The sequence below is a fragment of the Eutrigla gurnardus genome (assembly GCF_963514095.1).
Source record: "Eutrigla gurnardus genome assembly, chromosome: 12".
In the NCBI taxonomy this organism is placed as follows: domain Eukaryota; kingdom Metazoa; phylum Chordata; class Actinopteri; order Perciformes; family Triglidae; genus Eutrigla; species Eutrigla gurnardus.
In genome coordinates this window covers 26766461-26787964 of record NC_139926.1, presented here as the reverse complement: position 1 = coordinate 26787964, position 21504 = coordinate 26766461, and the positions used below count along the sequence as shown (strand labels likewise).

Genomic DNA, 21504 nt, shown 5'->3' with positions numbered 1-21504 from the left:
CTTTATTTGTCAACCTTGTAAAGAAACAACATATTCTTGTAGGATGGTTTCTCTTTTTCTTGCTTTTATTTAATCAATGAATTAATTATTGTCGTTGTATTATAGTGTGTTATAACACAGTGATTGTATCTTTGGTTTACAATGCTGTCTGAGGTGTAAAATACAACCTGCCGTTCGCGTTTTATCCAGCAGAGAGCAGCAACTCCACCGACAGGAAGGGGGGAGCACATGGGGTTTCAAAATATCTGCCTCTAAGTCTAAATATATAGTATTTGGCTTTAAAAGGAAGCTGCCTAATATTGGATTGCATATGTATGGATCCCCATTGGAGAAGGTCAAAGCTTTCAAATGTCTGGGTGTTTGGTTTGAAGAGCGGATGACTTGGGCTGTGCATGTCAGAAAAATGTTGCTGAAATGTGAAAAAGTTTTGAATATTATCAGAAGTCTGGCTGGCTGTGAGTGGGGGGCTGACAGGGAGACAATGCTATTAATTTACCAGGTCATGATCAGATCCTCTCTTGATTATGGGTGTTTTGTGTATGGGTCTGCATCTAAATCTGTTCTGGCAAAGCTAGATGTGTTGCAGGCCAGGGCTTTGAGGCTTTGCTGTGGGGCCTTCAGAACATTCCCAGTCCCTGCCCTGCTTATTGAAATGGGAGAAATGCCCTTATGGTTAAGGCGCATTAAGTTAGGGTTACAGTACTGGGTAAAACTAAGTGGGTGTCATCAAACTTTTCCAGCAAGGTGCCTGTTACAAGAGTCTGACAGAGGCAACAAGTATAAAACATTCTTTGCAAATATAAATCAGTGGGCTGGGAGGCTGGGTTTGGAACAGGTAAGCGTAGCGGAACATACAAGCTGGCTATGCCATATTGGGTGCTGCCTGAGCTGAACATTGAACTGGTCTTTTTACAAGAAAAAGATAAAAAGCGGGTAAATTCAACAGTAGTAGAACATCTAAATTCAATCAGAGACAACACTTTGATTATTTTCACAGATGGATCTAGAGATCCAGTTAGTGGGAGAGCTGGGTTTGGGATGTTTGTGGAGCAGATTGGGGTGAAGATTGGCCGGCGCATCTCTCTTTTTTTTTTTTTTTTTTTAAGATTTTTTTGAGGCATAGACGCCTTTTATTAGCAGTGGATAGATCGGAAACATGAGGAGAGAGAGAGGGGATGTGACATGCAGCAAAGGACCTCTGGCCGGGATTCGAACCGGGGTCGGCGTATGTACGTTCATACATGGCATGCGCTCTAACCACTCCGCCAACTGCGCGCCAGGCCGGCGCATCTCTAATGGGAGCTCTGTTTTTACATCTGAGTTGATGGCAATCTTATGGGCATTAAACTGGATTGAGGAAACCAGATCTAGAGAGGTTATCATCTGTTCAGACTCTGCAGCTGCTCTGGAAGCCTTAAGAAGGGGAAAATCTAAGGCTCAACCTGATATTATTATTGACATCTTCACTGTGTTTTTTAGAATTGGGTTTAGATCTAACATCACCTTTTGCTGGGTTCCGGGACACGCAGGGGTTGAGGGGAATGAGCAGCTGGATCAGATTGCAAAACAGAGTTTGAATAGTGAGTAGATGTCCATATATCCTGGGGGAGAGCGGAGCTGAGAGAAATAATTAAAGAGGGCTTAATGAAGGAATGGCAGAAAGGGTGGGAAAAAGAAAGTAGGGGTAGACACTATTTCTCTTTACAACCTCTTGTTAAAAAAAGATGTACCTGCACTTTTCGGTCCCGTAGGGATTCAGTTAAACTGTGTAGACTAAGACTGGGTCACTGTGGGTCAAATCACTCCTTGTTTATTGTAGGGAAACATGTGTCTGGTCTGTGTGAGTGTGGGAGTCCTGAGACAACAAAACATGTGCTTCTGGAGTGTCGAAAATATAGATCAGAAAGACATTATTTGATAGACTGTTAGGACCTGGAGTTCAGGCTTTTTCTGTTTTTTCTTTGCTTGGACATCGTGAGAACCATGAGTTGATCTCTAAGGCAATTTTGAAATTCCTGCGCAATACAGGATTATATGTGAAAATATAGTTCATCATCGGACCTGTGGAGGGCAGTAATACGCTAAATAGCGTTTAAACTGCCGGAATTGCACAATAATAAGAAGAAGAACCCCACCGACAAGCGTCTGAATCTACCACAATTGTATCGACGAAGAAGAAGGAGGTCCCAATGCAACAGCTAGGCATCAACATGCCTGCTGCGGTGATTATGGAGGAAAATTACGATAAATTATTGGAGCAATGTGAAGCTCAGGAGCTCGAGGTAAGCGTCGAGTCGCCGAATCCGCCCGTGTGTTTCTGATTCAGGCCTCCGTAGTGACGCAGTCTGGCAGTTAGCTTCCGGCTAACGCCGCAGCTAACGAGCTAGCCTGGTTACTGTAACGCTATGTTTACTTCCCGGCGCTCATATTATGGTATTACATGAATGAATTCACGCTACTAGTCGACTCTTCAGTGAAATAGACTGTCCTCATTTAACGGCGACTGTTGGAGTTGCTCTGTTTTTATTCTATTAGCAGATAAAGTAAAGTTAGCTAGGAAGCTAACCTAAGCTAGCCACACATCTCTGTTATGTTGCTAAGAAGCACAGCTACAGCTAACCCAACAGAACTGATTTATTTAGGTTCCCGTAACGTAAAAAAACACCAACTTATCACTCACATATAGTTTTAATATAGTTTATAACATTGTAATCTAAGGGGTCAACGCCTGTTTTAACCTTTTAATTTCGATTTATTTGTTTTATTTATTTCTTTGCTTATGTATTTGTATTTTATGTTTAATTTATTTATATTGTATTGACTTTCTACTGTGTTTCACCTTCTCTTAACTTGTGTATTTGTGTGTAGACCTGTATGTGTGTTTATTCTGCTGTCAAAAGCACTTTGTAAACTGTTGTTTTTAAAGGTGCTATTAATAAAGTTATTATAATGCTATCACGTTAGCACAAAATAATTTACTTCACGTTAACTAATGTATATTAGGTTTACTGTTTACAATATGTGTAGCAGAAGGCAACAATACACAATAAAATAATACAGTTAAAGTGCAATAGAAAAACAGAGAAGTCCACAAGAATAAATAATGGGGGATGAGATCAGTTATAATACATCAAAATAAAATTCACACCTGTATTTGTGTTCAACAGGCTCCAGGGGGCATCGCAACGCCTCAAGTGTACGCTCAGTTGCTGTCGCTCTATTTACTCCACAACGACATGTAAGTCGACTCTGACGTCTCTCTTTCTCTACGGGGTTGTTTATCAGACAGATAATAACACACATGTTGCATGTTGTAAAGCATCCTTAATATCAAAATAACTTTGCAGACAGTTCTTCTCCTCGGCTATCGGTGCTATAACAGAACATATATCATGTGCATGGATGGATTTACAAATGACACATTTGCTTTGGGGATGAATAGTAGGTTCATATCCTCTGAACTTGATTCTGTGTTGTCTAACTGGCTGATGTGGTTTCCACAGGAATAACGGCCGGTATCTCTGGAAACGGATTCCACAGGCGATAAAATCGGTAAGCGTGATTTAAAAACACATGGAGAGGAATTACTCATTTGGGTGCGATCCACGTGATTGTCCTGTTTGTTAGTTTTAAAGAGGGAAAAGGGAAACAAAGGTGGCTGTCCGACATTTAGCTTTAAAGTAATTTGAAGAAGAATGAACTGCTTTCAAAACCACCGGTCCTCGTTGATGTGACGCGGCCGACCAAAGAGAATTTGGTGGTCAGCAGGATCTTTGACGTGGTCCAGGCAGACCTGTACGCCAGCAGGAAGTTCCCCTCCATGTGGTGTGAGATGGGGAGAAGCTGCAGCTGGAGGAGCTGGAAACCAGGACTAGGGAGAACGGGAGAACCACAACTAGGTCTGAGGGGGCAGGTTGTCGGACCCTGCTGCAGTAAAAGAGAGGTTTTCTAAAGAGAATCACTGCCGATCTCTATGACACAAGCCGGTGATGCTCAGTGGAAACACAACGTGGATTCACTTTGAAGTACATTCTAGCCATTATAGAAACATAAATCCAGTCTCTATAAATAACGTGTTACTAGTAACAAGTGCATTTGCTGCCTTCAGTTCTCTGATTGCTCAAAGGATGGCAATTAATTCATTCTGGAGGCAGATGGAGTAATGTTAGCCGGTCTGATCCCAGATCCGTCGGATGCTCAGCTGCCTCGTCTCACGTTTGCCCCCTACGATGCAGTGTTTTAAAAAATGGACGGGGCCGTAGATAAAGATGTAACCCAAGTATTCAGGGGCGTGTGCTCTTCACAGTCATGTGAGGCATACTGAACGTTTTTGGAATGCTTTTGTGTTTGTCGTATGCAGGCGAACCCTGAATTGACATCTATTTGGGCCGTCGGCCAACGCATTTGGCAACGCGACTTCCCGGGGATCTACACAACCATCGCAGCCTTCCAGTGGTCGGAGAATATCCTGCCGGTCATGGAGGCTCTCCGAGGTAAACGATGTCTCCTCTGACAGTTCGCTTCTTAAGTTATTCTGATGTTTTACACTTAAACAGCAGGTAAACTGCAGCCTATAGGGCACAGAATACACATATTATTATTTCCTCAGCATGATTTAGATTAACTATCTGAAGGGATCACCAGCTGAAAACAGTTGGAGCTATGATGCAACCCAGAGGGAAATCACATTTTGGAAAATGAAGGGAGTGAATTCAGGTGATAAACAACACCATACTCCCGAGACGTTACGTCGTCGCCCTCATGCTCACGATTGTTTGGGCTTCAGCGCCATGTGATGGTGCACAGGTTTAAGAATAGCTTCTCCCTCGTGTTGACCGTCCTCCTTGTTGATCTGCTGATGGGCAGTCTGTCATGTGACTCTTGGGCAACCGTTGGTAATAATTGCTTGGTGGTTGTTCAACTCTAATCACTCACTTTGAACCCTTTTTAGAACGTTTTTGTTCTAAAGGCAGCAAATCTTCCTCAAAAGAATTGATCTATATAATACAGTACTTCTTAGTGAATAGATTTGTAATTACTGTATACACTTTATTTTTACTATATATATTTGTTGTAGTATATTTATATAACCAGTGCATCACATGCAACTGTCACTACAGCTTATTGGCCATACATGTGACATAAACATTAGGCATTAAACATGTAAATCTTATTTGAAACGCATTAATGCAAAAAAGAGAAGGACTTCAACTTAATGTAATCGATGATCAATAAATCTTGATTAAATCATCAAAACCATCAATTTTCTGCGGCCGATTTTTAAATGTAGACATTCATGTGAAAAGTATGATAAAGTTACAGCGTTTCCACAGTCAGGACGGTTTACATAAATATCAAACCAGGTTATTCACAACAATGAGAGGAGATGGTCCAAACAACACCGACGTCACAGGATGTTGACACGGACTTGTTTACCAATGGGACTGAGCCGGGGCCCCTCTGAGCCGGTCACATGGACCCTGCTAGTCTCAGTCCACCACCTCTGTCCTGTCAGAGGGGACACAGTGCCCACTGGGACTAGTGACACATGCAGGGCTGAGAAGGAGAGGGGGGGCAATTCTGTGAAAAGCTCCCACGACAACACGCCGGCAGGAATGTGTGCTCCGGTTGGTGGAGGGGATCAGATGTCACCAGCTGTGGGGGGCCGGTATAAATGACGGAGCTGCCAGCTCTCAGCCAGAATAGATATCAGCGTTTCACAAGTAGCAGCACACACTCAGGAGAGGAGAACGCCCTTCGGTCCTCCTCTTTTTCTCTCTTGTGAGAATTAAGGTGGTCTAACTGTAGTTAAAGACTTTCCTGTTAATTATGGACGTTCAGAGGACAGGATCGATGGTCCGGCCCCCGAGCCCCATGGATAGCCTGGAGAAGCAGCTGAGCTGCCCCATCTGCCTGGAGATGTTCACCAAACCCGTGGTCATCCTGCCCTGCCAGCACAACCTGTGCCGCGGCTGCGCCAGCGACCTCTACGACTCGCGCAACCCGTACCGCTTCTCCGGCGGCGTCTTCCGCTGTCCCACCTGCCGCTTCGAGGTCGTGCTCGACCGCCACGGCGTGCACGGCCTTCAGCGCAACCTGCTGGTGGAAAATATCATCGACCTCTACAAGCAGCAGCAGGAGGGCACCGGCACCGGCACCACAGAACCCACCCTGAAGCCCAAAGATTCAAAAGAGCCCATGTGCCAAGAACACGAGGACGAGAAAATCAACATCTACTGCACGACCTGTCAGGTCCCCACCTGCTCCATGTGCAAGGTGTTCGGCCAGCACAAGGACTGCGAGGTGTCGCCTTTAGCCACCGTGTACCAGGTCCAGAAGGGGGAACTGAGCAACGCCATCGACACTCTGGTGACCGGCAACAGCCGCCTGCAGGCCCTGATCAACCAGATGGAAGACGCCTGCCGGGCCGTGCAGGAAAACGCTCAGAGCGCTAAGCAAGGCCTGGCCGAGCGCTTCGACCTGCTGTACGCCGTCCTGGAGGAGCGTAAGAGCGTCCTGCTGGAGCAGGTCGCTAAGGAGCAGGACGAGAAGGTGGCGGCCCTGCGGGCGCTCGCTCAACGCTACGGCGAACGCCTGCAGACCAGCTCGGAGCTCACGGACACGGCCGTGAAGGCGTTGGAGCAGGGCGGCGCCGCGCAGTTCCTCTTGGCCTCCAAGGGCCTCATCATGCAGACCAAACACGCCGCTAAATGCTCACTGGGAGAGGAGAGGCCCGAGCCCGGCTTCGAGAAGATGGACCACTTCACGTTGTCGACGGAGCACGTCGAAGCGGTCCTCGCCAAAATGGACTTTGGAGTGTGTGAAGATGATGAATTTGAGGATGCAGAGGAAGAGGAAGAAGAGGAGGAGGAATAATGGCACTTGAAGTCAGCGTGGACTTGTAGGAATTACAGTAATCTGTGCTGTTGAAGGTTATTTGACATGTTGATGGCAGGGACTACATCTGCTGTTTCGGTGGATGTGGGCCCTCACGTTCAGTGCAATATTTAATTTCAGTGTCGTATTCATATTTTCTTAATTTCTTTTTTTTTTTTTTATACTTTTGTACTTCTAAGCTGGTTAAATGGAGAACCTGGTCTTGATAAATGTCATTTTAGGACGTCTGAAGGTTGGTTGCACATAATTTCTCCTCATGTAGCTCATAGAAGTAGTCGTTTGAGTTTTTCTCACTTTTGTCCTCCAGTTTGTATTGAAATGGTGATCAGCTGTTCTGCCTGTAATCACCAAACCTGTCTTTGATGGAATGTGGAATAAAGCATGAAGTTGAGCACCGATTTCATTCATTGATAAACTAAAACATGAACTTTTAAAGGAAGTAAACAGAAGTAGAGACGTTTGGAGTGATTCCATGGAAATATTCCTTCAGTCTGCTTCTGCTCTTACTTGGTGATGGGCTGTATTTAAAAATAAAGGCCCTTGCCATGTCCTGTCTGCTTTGCCTTTGCCGGTGAAAAGCGGGGGCTATTTTTAAGAGGTGAGAAGTGATAGCGGCCCTGGAATAGACCCAGAGAAGGACAGGCCAGGTCCTGTTTCTCCTCCATAAAAGCTCCCCGCCTCCCCCTCATGGACGTCTTGCTCAGCAGCTCAGCACTAAAGAAAGGCCGCTCCAGTTGCCACGCGAGTCACCACCTAACGGTCAAGAGGCCACGGTAAAAATACCCGTCCGCCTGCCTGCCTGGGGGACCGGGTTACAAAAAACCCCCTGGAGATGACCCGCTTGGCCACGTTGCCGGTCAGGTGCACCAATGCTTTGATACGTGGTTCAGCCTTTTCTGCTGACTAGAGAGGTGACAAAGACTCGTCAGCTTCCTGTCTGGTCATCCATCGTGGGGAGACGCCACAACGACACATCAATTTGATTTCTCTGCCAGTTTTGATCACAGTAATGTCTAAAAAGGATATTCGTCCATAACCGTATCTTTAATGAAGACCGTGACAGAATAAAGTACCTTCAAATACAGCTGATACACAAAGACTTTGTTGATGTTTTCATCCCTTCCCGTCTCTTCTTGGACGGGAACAATAACGGGGGAGAACAGGAAGCCCGCTGGTCTGCAGCCTTCCACTCACAGCTGTCTCCTCTCATCCCACTTGTTATTGTTACTGCTGCCGGAGCAGACTGTTGGTACACACACACACCGTTGCTAGGCGATAAAACACCAAAGGCCACAAACCCCCCCTGTCAATGCTCTTACGTGATAGCTGCCGGAGTAGCAGGGAACGCATGTTGTTCCACTCGCTTATGAGGCCCCCGTCACTCTTAAACTCCATGGTGTAGATCCGTGATTCGGCTCTGAGGTCTGGAAGCCTGAACCGGTGCCTGTTGATGAAGGTACATCAGAACTACACCGTCAGTACTTCACCTGGAGCAGGCTTCATTTAACACGGTCTCTTTTTAACGCTCAGGAATTTGATATTGACAGCATTATTATTTGGGCCGTGCACTGTTTACCTCTATCAGCACCTGTTAGCACTGTTAGCTGCGAGCCGCTGGCTCAGCCGTCACCATGTTGAGAGGCAATGGAAACGTATCTCGTATATATAGTATATAAAGTACAATGATGGAAAATCCTGACTCCTCATCCACATACATTCATCATTTTTGAAATCCAAGGATACTTAACAACAAACCCAGATGTTAGAAGTGATTGACCCCTCGGCTAAGCCCCGCCCTCCATGCACTACAGTGCTGTTTGAAGGCAAAATCAACAGCTGTGTCACTCGCCAAATACACCAGACCACCTCGTGAAAACAAGCTTCATTCAAAGTCAAACAGAACCCGAATAAAAGTCGCCAAACGTGTCTTTCTGCTGTTAAATCGCCGCTTTAGTCCAAATAAAGAAGCCCTTAATTCCAGCGTTGGATGTCAGAACGCTGTCTGCAGACGTTTCCTCCCTGCTGATGTCTGAACCCCTTTTTATTCTCACTTCTACCGCCGTGGACTAAGGCTTCAGGTCGGGACTGGTGAAATAGTGGAACGATGAACCAGGGTTGTTTATTGAGGTTTTTATCCATCAAATTTAATTAAATGCGTAAAAATAACATTTCAATGGAGGCTGAAATAATTAGCAAGATATTACTCTTTAACAACATGATCATTTATTCCATTAAAAGCAACCTAAAAATAAAATAATTGCACGTAAATTCTATGGATCACAGCTGGTCAGTCAGTGCTGCACTCTGATTGGCCAGTCTGCAATCAAAGGGGCGGGGCTTTTAGAATGGTCCTTTAAAAAGCTCAGCATAGCTTTTTTTTCTTAATTCAATCCCCAACAACTTCAGCCGGTCGTTAAAAAGCCACTTCCTCAACGCAGACACACAGAATGACCAGGAACGAACCGGAACAACAGCGTTTTCCCATAAATAGCCATCAGAGCAGACTGGCTTCATGACTCCTGCCTCTATAACTCACTGCTCCTGCTGATTCGCCAAAATGACCTTACGACATTCAGCGTGTCTCTGAGCTCACGGTGAGCTGCTGCTGTCTCCCGTTATTCTATATGCACCTAAAATAGACAGCAGAGCACGGTGTTGGCACCTCAGCCCTCCACATGTATACAAAGATATACATCCACCTGACATGACCGTGTCCATGCGTCCTGCAGAAAGCACGCGGCAGAGGGCCTACAGTCTGGTGGCCCAGGCCTACACCTCCATCGCTGCCGACGACTTCGCCGCCTTCGTGGGATACTCCGTGGAGGAGGCCGTGAAGGGTGAGGTCACAGGAAGTGTGGTGTCATCAGGCTGGGTGTAAACAACGATGTTTTACATAACCAGCACTTCTTCTTTCCCGGCCTCAGGTGTGGTGACCCAGGGCTGGCAGGCAGACCCCGCCACCAGGATGGTGATGCCCAAAAAGCCAGGTAGGTGGCAGCATTGCCCTTTTTTTTAAATCTGTACCTGTCATCAGCCCACTGGTCTGTTTTCCTGCATCCTTAATCCCAATGAAAGACAGAAGAAGAACAGAGTCCCCCTGATCTAGCCTGCATATCTATAGGTTTCATCGTCCCTTCTCTAGAGTTAGACACAGAGTTCATACGGGTGCTGGAAATCCTTGAAAACACTTGAATGTTTAGTGTGGTGTTTTCAAGGTTTGAAAAGTGCTTGGATTTAGACTAATGGTCTTGAAATGTGTGTTGTATGTGATGACATCTATGATAGAACAGAGAAAAGAAGATCTCCATATTTGAGGGACTGAAAACAGCATTTTCTGACATTTCTTTATGAAAAATGACTTTTGATGATGAACAGATGATGAAAATAGTTGGTGATTATATTTCTGTGGATCTGTTAGTGGAATTAGTTTTCCTTTCATTTGTGGTCCTTCTGTAAAAAGCTGTCTCCAAACATCATGTTGGTTGTTTAGAGGACAATAACATCTCATTTAATGTGATGAACAAGTGACATAATAAGTAGACTGAATACTGACCATTGGATTGGTACAAATATGGAGTTTACCACAGCTGGAAGGGGCTGGAAAAGCATGGAAATGCACCTTGAAATGCTTGGAAAGTGCTTGAATTAGATGTTGGCAAAGGTGGAGGAACCCTGCAGACATGATTGGAGGAGGATGTTGTTCTGGTCCTCTTCCACGGCCCTCATGGTGATCGTAGTGTGGATCATGTAAATGTGATGTCTCTGTGTGAGTCAGAGCGCCTGCTGGTTAATGTAAGGAGATAGACAGAACTTGGCCCAGAGAGGAATCCCCCTCTGACTCACCCTCTCCTCCCCCGTCTCTCCACAGATCCTCCCCCCGTCTCATTGGTTCCAAATGAGCAGCAGTTGGCCAGACTCACCGACTACGTGGCGTTCCTCGAGAACTGATAGCCCACCGCCGCTGCTGCCGCCACTCCTTTTCTGCTTTCTTTCTTTACTTTGTCCCTCTTCGCTCGCCGGTACAGAGAGGGAGAACACTCTTCCTCTGGTTCCCGCTCCCCTGAAGATGTACCAAAAACACACACACCTCCCCCCACCACCTTCGTTCATTCACACGACACGGTGAAAATGTCAAACATTATGTATTATATTATTTTTCCTGTGTGTGTGTGTGTGTGTGTGTGTGTGTGTCCGGTAGCAGAAGTCTCGTGTGGATTTCAGACCTCATATTGTTGAAGTTTTTATGTTTTGGCTGGTGAATAAATATTTTTTCTGTTTCTAATTTCACGTCTTTTATTGGGTTGTGATGTCACCGCCGCATCAGAGCTCCAGTTACCTTAATATGACTTCAGAATCATTTGTCCGCTTGTATGAATTTACTTTCACATTGTTTCATGGATTTCCAGCTTCTTCAAAGTCCCGTCAGGACGAGTCATTGTTGATTATCACCATTAAGACGGATGCCGGTCTGGTTCTGGTCTGGGTTTCTGGTCTGGTCTGGGTTTCTGGTGCTCTTTTGATCTGCTAGCTTGAAGGCTCAGATGTTTGATGTGATTTAATGTTTGTGGGGGCGAGGATCTCTTTTATTTCCTGGTTTGCTTTGTTTTCAAAGTGTTTGTTGGTTGTTTACTGAAATAGACTTCCTTTCTTTAATATCCAGTAAATATAGGTTTATTATGTATTTGCTGTGTAAACACGTGTTCTGGAGTCGGTCTGAGGAGGAACCGGAGCCTCATCACTCATGAACCAGCAAGTAGACATCAATGTGTTTCCATGGTAACAGAGCCAATTTAATGTAAATCACGAATAAGAAGACATGATACAGTTGAGCTGTCAGAAACCAGCTGTGACGTCAGTATGGGCGGAGCTTGTCCACCAGTAACATTTAGCATTAGCACGGCCGGTTAGCTCAGCTGGTTAGAGCGTGGTGCTAATAATGCCAAGGTCGCGGGTTCGATCCCCGTACTGGCCAATGTTTTCTGAAATCCGTGGAGATGCATTGTGGTGACACTAGAAAGTGATTTAATAATAGCTTCATTAATATATAATCTTATATTACTAATAATACTGAAATGCTAAAAAGGTTTAAAAATTCTTATTTCCATAAATTAAAAAAATAAAATAGTGTACAATGCAGGAAGGAATATATAAATAAATTGATGATGATTATATTCGCCTAATTTCTGCAAATGTCCACCACATCTGAACTTAATTTCCACTGTTTTTATTTCTTTTAATCTCCATTCCAGCTAAGAAAAGTGAAAACAGCTACTTTATTTGTATCTGTTGTGAAATCAATAGTCATGTCGTGTGACAGCAAACTAAATCCGTGTACAGTGAAGTTTAAAAGCCTTCCAGACCGTTGATACAGTAACTTGATGCGTGCGACAACAGTTTTACGGGTTCATGTGATACGGAGGACATGTGGAGGACGCGAGGTCAAACTGTGTGTTTCCAGAATCCGACAACGTGAGTCTGGTTCACCGAAGGAAGCTCGTGTTTCAGCCGGTTGGACGTGCTGACCTCATGAATCAGTGCGCTGTAATGCGGCTGAACGTTGTTGTGTTTGTGATGAACTACAGCCGTCGTTACGTAACGACCTCCGTCACTCACGTGTTTCCTCCTTTGAAGCGGCTCAGATTTGAATCATCTGTTTGATCTCCTGATGTTTGTTTGCAGACAGTAAAGAGGCAACAGAGACTTTGGTGAGGTCATTTCTTCCAGAGGTCAAAGGTCACTTCTGTCTGGTTTAGTGCAACATGCCACTGACGTGATACAGGTCTGCTGAAACACGGCTTTTTAAACACTTTGGGCTCAGAATAGAAAATCTGACTTCCTGTTGTTTACGTTCCCTCTCAGGGAGACTCAGTCTGGAGACCTCTGAGCTGAAGTTAGCTCCTAATGTTCTTCTTCTGCTTTTATCCCTTTCAACTAAACTGCACGTTTCTGTTTTGAGACCGTTTTGCCGTTTGAAGACTGATGATATAATGAACGTCGTAGAGAGCTGGAACAGAACTACATGATTAGGTTCAGTAAAAACAAATAAACTTTGTGGTTTGGCTTCAAATGACTTTAAGTTTGGAAAAAATGCAGCAAAAAGTACTTTCACACGGGACACAGACAGCAGTTTCATGGTGAGAAGGTTTGATCTGATCCAAGATCCACCCAGACCCGGTCCTCATGTGGATTCTGTGGACCCCTTTGAAACATGATTTATATATATTTATATCGGGGATCCCTCGGACGGAGGAAGAGGTCACATACGAGGGCAGATAGACCAGCAGGGGGCAGTCTTCACTTACACTTGCTGTGACATCACACACTGTTCGCTGTCATCAGATACTAAAACTCATCATAGACAAGATTATCATCAGGCCTTCATCAGGAGCAGCAAGATTTGGAGAAGAAAAATTTCCTTTTTTTTCCTCCCACAATTTGGTTTTGCTCCATGTGTGTGTGTGTGTGTGTGTGTGTGTGTGTGTGGGGGTGGGGGGGGGGGGGGGGGGTGGGGGGGTTAAGTTTTCATTAACAGCAGTTAAAAAAAAAAACTCCCTCACATACTGTTTCCATGTGGGACGATGAGTCACGAGCATGAGAGCGGGAGTCCAAGAGGATGTGGAGACGGAACGGAGGACGGTGATGAACGCGAAGGAGGAGAGGGGGAAGAGGAGGGAGGAAGAGGAGAGGGAGGAAGAGGAAGGAGGAGGAGAGGAGGGAGGAAGAGGATGGAGGAAGAGGAGGAGGAGAGGAGGGAGGAAGAGGAGGGAGGAAGAGGAGGGAGGAGGAGAGGAGGGAGGAAGAGGAGGGGGAGAGCGAGGAGAAGGAACGTTTTCTAAAGGCTCTCTAAAGTGGACACATGTCTGCTGGGACGAAGAGTCTGGAAGCTGAATGTAGCCGGATGAAACGTGGACGTTCCAGCATCACATTGATGCAGTTATGAAAACGCTCTGTTTTAAACAAAGTGGAAATGTAAAACATGCTCGTGTCGAGGCCACATCACGTTCTCCTTTATGTTCAACCCCGATGAAATGTGAACATCCATCCTCAGGATGTGAAGCAGCTGTTTCTCTGAGCCGCATGACCTCAGGGAGAGGTCACGGGTCGAAGCATCCGGCAGGACGGGACTTGAACTGAGTGGGTCTTTTCCCGAGTGAGGGAATGAACGGAGAACACAAAAGTATGTTTTCCTTCTCTTCCACTCTTGTTTGAAAGATAAATGTCTTTTTAACTACGGCTGCTTCAGTGTTACACTTAAATCATTTAGTTAGACAACACAATGATATTAGTCTGAATGTCCCCATGTTTGTCTCACATCCATGCAGATCCCAGAGCAGATGCTGGAGGGACCCAACAAAACCAGCTCCAGAGGGTCTGATGTGACTTTGCTCTGTTGGCGGTCTGTCTTTAATGTTGCCGATGACAGAGGGAGCTGCTCAAGAGAAATCTGTTGCTGTCCTCTGTGGCAACATCCCCCATTGTTCCTCTGATTGTCTCCATTGGTGAAGAAAACCCCAGAGGGCCAGTAAAGCAGCTTGTCATCGCAGGCTAATATGAAACCAATAACCAGGAGAATAACTGCACTTCCACGTTGTATGGAAGCATGATGGAGACGGACTCTGAAAGTGGTCCTCATATAACGGCTGTGATGTGATTTGTTATCAGCGTCTCTCTGAGAAAAGAGACTTTTCACCCGTGACTCGGGACGGAAAGAATGTTTTCCTGTCAGACGAGAACTCAGGAGACGATGAAGTTTTATTAGTCGGATTTACCGGCCTCAGCAGGAAATGGAACAAAAGAAGGGAAAATAGACTTTGGAATGATAAGGTCTAATCAGGGCTGGACCGGCCCTCTGGCCGTCATCCCGGTGGGCCGGTCCACAGGTGGATTGTACTCTTGGCACATCTCATTTGTTTATACAAGTCTCTGATGATCTGTCAATCACTGAGTTACTGGCTGCCGACACAAAAGAGACACGAGACATGAGATGGACAAGCAACCACTGGGAAACATACATTTAAATCACCAGAAGGTGAAGCTGCCGAACTAACCGGAGCGTAGCGGATCCCTGACTCAAATTATAGCTGGGACCCAAGAAATAAGACTGGCCTCTGATTATTATTATTATTATTATTATTGACACGTAGTTTAAACAATTGAATGATAGAAATGAGAGCAAATTTAATTCTCCACAATATTTATAATTAGTATTTTTTTAAATGTCACGTATCATTTTGTCCTCAAGTCTTGGAATTAAAAGCCCAACTTCCTGTGTGGGAAAAAATAAGTCAGCAGAAGTCGTTTTCAAAGCCAAACCATGACTAAACCTAATTATGTCTCCTGTCATTTTGCTTCAAATAACTGCAGACTTCGATCTGGAAAAGCATGTGTTTGTTGGGGAATGTGATATTGTGTAATATTATAGGAGACGGAGATGGTGGGAGAATTTCTGCTAACCTTTAAAAGTGTGTTTAGTGTGACTAATCCAGTGTTCAGAAACCATAATGACGGTAGTTACAACGGCTACAATAACTGTGTAATAAGTATGAATAATCGTATTTAACAACTCCGACGGTTGGATAGCAGTCAGGACGTCGGAGTGAAAACATCTGTAGCCTTAGAGAGAATGTGAAGAACGGCGTCAGAAGAGACTCCTGGTTTTAATTCTACCCGTCACTCTGGAGGCTGGACTCCTCCCCTTATCTGGGGCCCCGGGGCCCCGAGGAGCCACAGAGTCGCTGAGATCCTTGAAGAGGATCTGTTCTGCTCCTTATGTCCTACTAGAACAAGTTTACATGCTTTCATTTATTTTCCCATCAGACTGCTCTCTGGATTTAAAGTGCCCTGTTTGACCTCCTGCCCCTCCTTCCCAAAAAGCCCAGTCTGCTCCGAAAGGCCCCGCCCCCCCTCACCAGGACTTGTTCCTATGAAGGACCTTTAGGTTTGCCTTCTCCACGCCGACCAGCTTTGTTTGAGGGCGGGGCTAACTAGCAGCTGGATGGGTATTATGCTAATGAGGTACTTGGTGACATCAGCACTTTATGGAGGTGGACTACACTAATTTGGACTTTGAGCTGTGCACAATTGAATCATTTGAGATGAATTATAATATACATGTAAATAAAATAAATAATAATAAAATAAATAATAATAAAAAATAAATAGAGCACACTAGTTTTAAAAATGCACTTTCAGCATCTCTTTGGTGTTTTTCAGAGCCGTGGAGGTCACAATCACTCTGCTGTCACCTCGAACAATCAGAACATTTCAAACAGAAAGAGGACGTCTCTTCCTTCTGTTCTCACAGATGTTTAACTTGGCATCGCTCACCAGTCCGGGGAGGTTTACAGGCTGCACGCTCAGCATTTATCTTGACCATGGATGGGCAGCATCCAACCCGGGAGCCCAAGGAGACAACGGCAGAGGGAAGAGATGAGTCTGGGAGCTCCAGCTCCGCTGCTCAATGTGAAAGTCATTACAGGCTCCTGGCTTTTACGGCTCTGGTGGAAAGACACGGAGCCAGCAGTGAGTCATCGGTGGGACGCTGGTGTGTGTGTGTGTGTGTGTGTGTGTGTGTGTGTGTGTGTGTGCTGCAGCAGTAAAAACCTCCTCGCTGCTTTCCCATCATCCCCCTTGTTCTTTTGGCCCCATGCAGCAGAAAGCCACCATGGGACAGAGAGCAGCTCCCACGCTCGTACTTTAACCTCGCCAAGCTCATCCATCGGAAAGTAAGTCCACCAAACCGCGTCCACGTGGTCCTCCACCAGAGGATTCACTTCTCCTGCTTCAAGGCCCCATGAAATGATCTTCTTCCTCGGGTTTCCTCTCATCAAAACAACAGTTAAGCCACCAGTAATTATTGCACTCATCTTTAAAAACGTCACACAGATTAAACCAACGCAGAAAAAACCCACGATGTCTTTGAACAGTTCAAGTTTGTGGCGTTCACGCTGGCGTCCCGACATGAGTCATCGGCCTGCATGGATGCCCACGCAACCGCCGCCCTGGTGGAGGAGCCATGTGGTGCAACCGAAGCAGCCTCTCTTGTCTCTTTGGCCTCGGCTAATAAAACGCTGCCACGGGAGATGTTGCACACAAGGACATGAGGTCAATATTGTTTGTGAATTAATGGGAAGTATATTAAAAAAGGCTTGAAACGGCAGCGGAATCAGGATTCAAATGCACGCAAATATGGTTTTGTTGAACAATAAGTATGATTATGATTAGGTCATTTGTTTCTTTATTTATATCATTCAAGCTGGAGAAACTAGAGTGGAAACTTAACCCGGCAGCTCATTACATGAAGCCAAGCATGCCGGGTTAATGGTGCAGATTATCCAGCGGTTCACTACATTCCTCACATCCACACAATGTCTCGTCTGTTGTTAGAGAGGAATGATCCCTCTGGTTGAGTTGGGACAGAGGAGAGAAGGGTTCCTCCTGGTTTCACATGTTCTTTATGACCCATTCATCACCTTTACGGAAACCAAGAAGAAGGATTTGCTCTGTTTGATTTGTTTGAATGGAGTGCTGCTGGGTGGCAGCACGTTGGAGGGGAGCGAGGCTGGTTTGGCGTCTGTTGAAGGCCTCATCATTAAACCACAGTGAGCTGCTGTTACTCACTTTCTGCTCATTGTGGAAATTCTGACACAGAACTCTGCTTTTTTATTTTCTTTCTTTTTTTTTGTAAATGGAGGAATCGAAAGTAGACCACAGCTACCAGAGTGTCACATCAAACAAATATGACAATGAAGTGACCATATTTGGGAAAACAAGCGACAGAGCAGCAACCTTGGATGTCCCTGGATCTGACTCACCCCTAAAGCATCCCCTGCTTTCTGGTCTGGTGGACTCTAAATGGACCATAATGTACTAGATGAACATCATGCTGGATTGAAGAAGACTTGAAACTAGCTCTGAGCCACAGCCGCCCTTTGGCTTCTATGAAATAATGTTCTACTTCTTTAGGCCACCAGCACTTATTTAAATGAAACCAACTGAGAGCTTTGGAGGGGAAATGATCCTTTGGTTGAGCTGCTAACAACATCTGACACTCCTTTTTTTGTAAGAGGTTTTGTATTGTATTCCATAAGGTCAGGCTGTAATAGTCGAAAAATAATTTAATATCTGCAGATAAATGTAGTGGAGTAAAAAGGTAAATGATTCCCTTTGAGATGTAGTGGAGTAGAACTTTAACGTAGGAAAATGGAAGTATCGGTACTCAGGATACCCATTGAGGTTTATGTGTGAACATCAGTTACTCACAGCTGTTAGAATCTGAAACACATCCGTCCGACGGCACACATTCCCACCCAACGAGAGAGAAAGAGTCTCGCCACTAATTGTGAGCTTTCAGTTGAACTTTTTGGGATTTGAATAATTGTCCTCTAGTGTCATGTTATAATAACACTGACGAGATTTCACTCTTTGTGATGTGGGACGTGCAAACCACATGAACTAAAGGCCTGAGCTGCAAAAGCAGAAATGCAAAAAACAAAAAAAAATCTCAGCATGTGAGATTCTTCACTCACCATAAGCAGTCATGCATGGTGATTGGAAATCTGTGTGGTTGTCAAAACATGACTTCCTCCGTCCGTCACAGTTAATAGTACGTTGCTGTACATATGTGGAGGACTGAACATGTCATTGCAAAAGCATGGAAATCAAATGGTGATATAACAGCCTCCCCTCTTCTGGCTCCAGGCCTCCCTGATCCAGATGTTGGAACCTGGCTGCAGAGATCTGCTGCCATTCAGACACATAAGTGCTTTATTGAGGTCCAACACTGATGTTGGATGATAAGAACTGGCTCAGTCGGTATTTCCCTTTATCCAAGGCTGAAATCTCTCAGCTGTGGCACAAGAGGTAGCAGTTGTAAATGCCACACTCACGTACTCATATACTCATAGTGTACATTTAATGGTAAAATCAGGATTTTGCTCAACAGTTTGACTACACTAACTTTGAATTGAGTGTCCGGTTTGAGGACCTCAGAATTACGACTTTGCTTTTTTGCAGATGATGTGGTCCTGTTGGCTTCTTGAACAGCACTCGGTTGGTTTGCAGCCGAGGGTGAAGCGGTCAGGATGAGCGTCAGGACCCCCCAGTCTGAAGTCATGGTTGTCTGCAGGAAAACCGGTGGGTTGCAACTCTCCGGGTTAGGAGTGAATCTTGAGATCTCGAGGGCTTGTTCATGAGTGAGGGATAAATGGTTCCTGAGATTGGACTGGCGGTTCGGTGTGGCGTCAGCAGAGATGTGGCCGTTGTACCACTGTTGTATAAAGAGACAGGATGAGGAGTTCAGACATCCAGAGGGAACTCAAGTTCAGGTGGTTCAGGCCTCTGATCATGTCCAAGTGGGGTAGATCCAGAGATTATAGAGGATTATATATCCCATCTAGCCTGGGAATGCCTCAGGGTCCCCCAGGAGGAGCTGGAGGACAATGGAGGGATGGATGGACTTAGAGACCGGCCATACGTGCAAATAAAATGTGTAAAGTTTAGAGTCCTTGGTTTCATCACATGATTTATTTTGAAAACATTGATAATGAAACTCATGCATACATCATGCTGGACTGTAAGGTGAAATGAAGTGGTGAGTGTGAGAGGAAACCAGGGGGAGTTTATTAAAACAATGAGCTGTTTGACATCTGGATCTTTTATTGGGGTTGAAGAGAGAACACATCCCTACGCATTTTATATTCACCGACCAAATATTTAATCTCTCCGGACAACGACAAACCCTTCACTTCTCACTTCCTTACACATGATTTCGGTCTGATCACTCGAGGGACGTCGACATTCTTGTTCAAGCAGAACTTCCGTGTTGTATAGCCTAAATACACTGTATTGTGTTTCTTGTTGTTGTGTTTGTGTTATCTGTTCATTTCAACTGTTTATTCTCTGAATGTAACCTCTGTATGAGAGTGCGAATGCTGTTTTCTCCACACTGCCAGGAACTCCTGAAGAAAGTCTGCCGTGATCTCAGGTTTATGTTGTTTATTTCCTGTTTCCCTGCAGTTTGTGTTTTTTGCTTGAGTTCCTGTCTTTGTGGGTTTTTCCCTCCTTTTCTCTGAGTGTCACCTGTGTGGCATTAATCTCGTCAGCCCTGCTCTGATTCCACCAATCAGCTTCCGGCTCGCCCACCTGGGTCTGCTGGTCTCATTAGTTTCTCTTCTATTTAGTTCCTGTCTTTCTCTGCTTTGCTCCTCCTCAGAACTCTAGACTAGACTCTCCTCATGACATTGGTTTGCTTTTTGGGCAGTTGTTTTTTTTTGCCTTTGCATTTTTCCTTACCTTAGCTGGCTTCTTGAGGGTTTTTATTTCTTTTTTTGTGTGTTTTATCAACCTTCAGGTGGACAAACATCAAATTACATGACTGGATGTTTTTCCCTTCATTTAATTTCAATTCAACTTTGACTGACAAACAGTCACATATACAGATAGTTGATGCAGAACAACAATGACTGAAACCTTCCGATTCTCAAACAATGAGAACACAGTTGTAGCTTCCAGACAACGTGTGCTTGGTTAGTTGCTGTCAGACAGTCTTAATATCGTCCATCTGTGAATATTACGACCTGAATTCTTCTGCGTATTCGCACAGTTGCTCTTTGCTGTTCAACCGGTGCGATCCGGTTCAAACCTGGTATTTGGACTTCCTCGGCTGTTTGACAGCCGCTGTAATAAACTGAGAGATGTTTGACTTTTTTTTAAATATCACCCAAACACATCTAGTTGTGGTCTCTGCAGCTAGACCGGGTTTTGTCAGGGAGGAGGTGCGGCCTGCGTGGCCTTCGGGTCCTCTGGAGGGGCCACGGAGTTCAGAGGATCCGGCCTCTGTGATGAGGGCTGAGATCTGTTTCTGGGAGTCACCGACTCACAGATGGCAGCTATAAACACTTGGACCAGGAGTTCACAACAGAACTATATAAAACACAATTATAACGAAATCGGACATTTTAACATGCAACAGTAGGAGTCACAGGTGCATTTAATTGAACGCATGAATGATGGCTGAGTTCCATTTAGCTGCTCCAGCTTCAGGCGTAGACTCACTGACTTACTAGGAGGCTTGAACAACAGAAGTATGAATCATTAGTCATTAATATTCTTATCTTTTCCTACTTGGACAAGTCAAAATGTCTTCTGTGGAAAACTACCCTTGAATTTCAAATGTTTCATTTTTACAAGAGACATAAACCTTGTAAAGGGTCTCCTCCTCACAAGGGAAATTAGTTAAATAAATGAGTTTAGTTAGTTAATAAATGAGTGAGGCTTCATCAGATAGTCTCGTTGATAATTAAATGAGGAGAATGAAATGTTTGACCCATGAGCACCACTACTAATATATATCATATGTTTTCATTTTTATATATCTCCCCAGATCTGTCTTGTAAGCTTTTACTTTTCTGACCTCTGGAATATTTGCTTGTTTCATTTTGTGTTGGTTTTGGCGCCCCCTGTGACTAAAAGTGGTAGCGTCACTGCACGCCACGATCCCTGCAGCTGCCAGACTCCCTCATGTTACTGTAGCAGGGCCTGACAGTCTGGTGTGCTTAGTCCTGGTTCTCCGCTTCTCCCTTCCCTCCAGCGGGCCCAGTAACGTGG

The 21504-nt window shown here is 45.0% G+C and overlaps 2 protein-coding genes across 2 annotated transcripts; both read left to right on the top strand.

Moving 5' to 3' along the window:
* Nucleotides 1-2157: 2157 nt before the first annotated feature.
* cops8 (COP9 signalosome subunit 8) lies at nt 2158-11179 on the top strand. Its single transcript, XM_084023258.1, has 7 exons — nt 2158-2282; nt 3168-3238; nt 3504-3552; nt 4361-4493; nt 9627-9734; nt 9822-9884; nt 10766-11179. The coding sequence occupies exons 1-7, from the start codon at nt 2190-2192 to the stop codon at nt 10843-10845; spliced, it is 597 nt and encodes a 198-aa protein (XP_083879384.1). The 5' UTR covers nt 2158-2189; the 3' UTR covers nt 10846-11179.
* Nucleotides 5209-9608, top strand: trim63b (tripartite motif containing 63b). Its single transcript, XM_084023257.1, has one exon. It carries the CDS (start codon nt 5830-5832, stop codon nt 6874-6876), a length of 1047 nt encoding a protein of 348 aa, XP_083879383.1. The 5' UTR covers nt 5209-5829; the 3' UTR covers nt 6877-9608.
* Nucleotides 11180-21504: the final 10325 nt, after the last annotated feature.

What these genes read in the sequence shown, in the direction of transcription:
- trim63b (XM_084023257.1), top strand. Translation starts at nt 5,830, where the DNA reads ATGGACGTTCAGAGGACAGGATCGATGGTCCGGCCCCCGAGCCCCATG.
- cops8 (XM_084023258.1), top strand. Translation starts at nt 2,190, where the DNA reads ATGCAACAGCTAGGCATCAACATGCCTGCTGCGGTGATTATGGAGGAA. An exon ending in GTGAAGCTCAGGAGCTCGAG is followed by an intron (nt 2,283 to 3,167) that starts GTAAGCGTCGAG and finishes TGTGTTCAACAG; the next exon opens with GCTCCAGGGGGCATCGCAAC. An exon ending in TTCCACAGGCGATAAAATCG is followed by an intron (nt 3,553 to 4,360) that starts GTAAGCGTGATT and finishes TGTCGTATGCAG; the next exon opens with GCGAACCCTGAATTGACATC.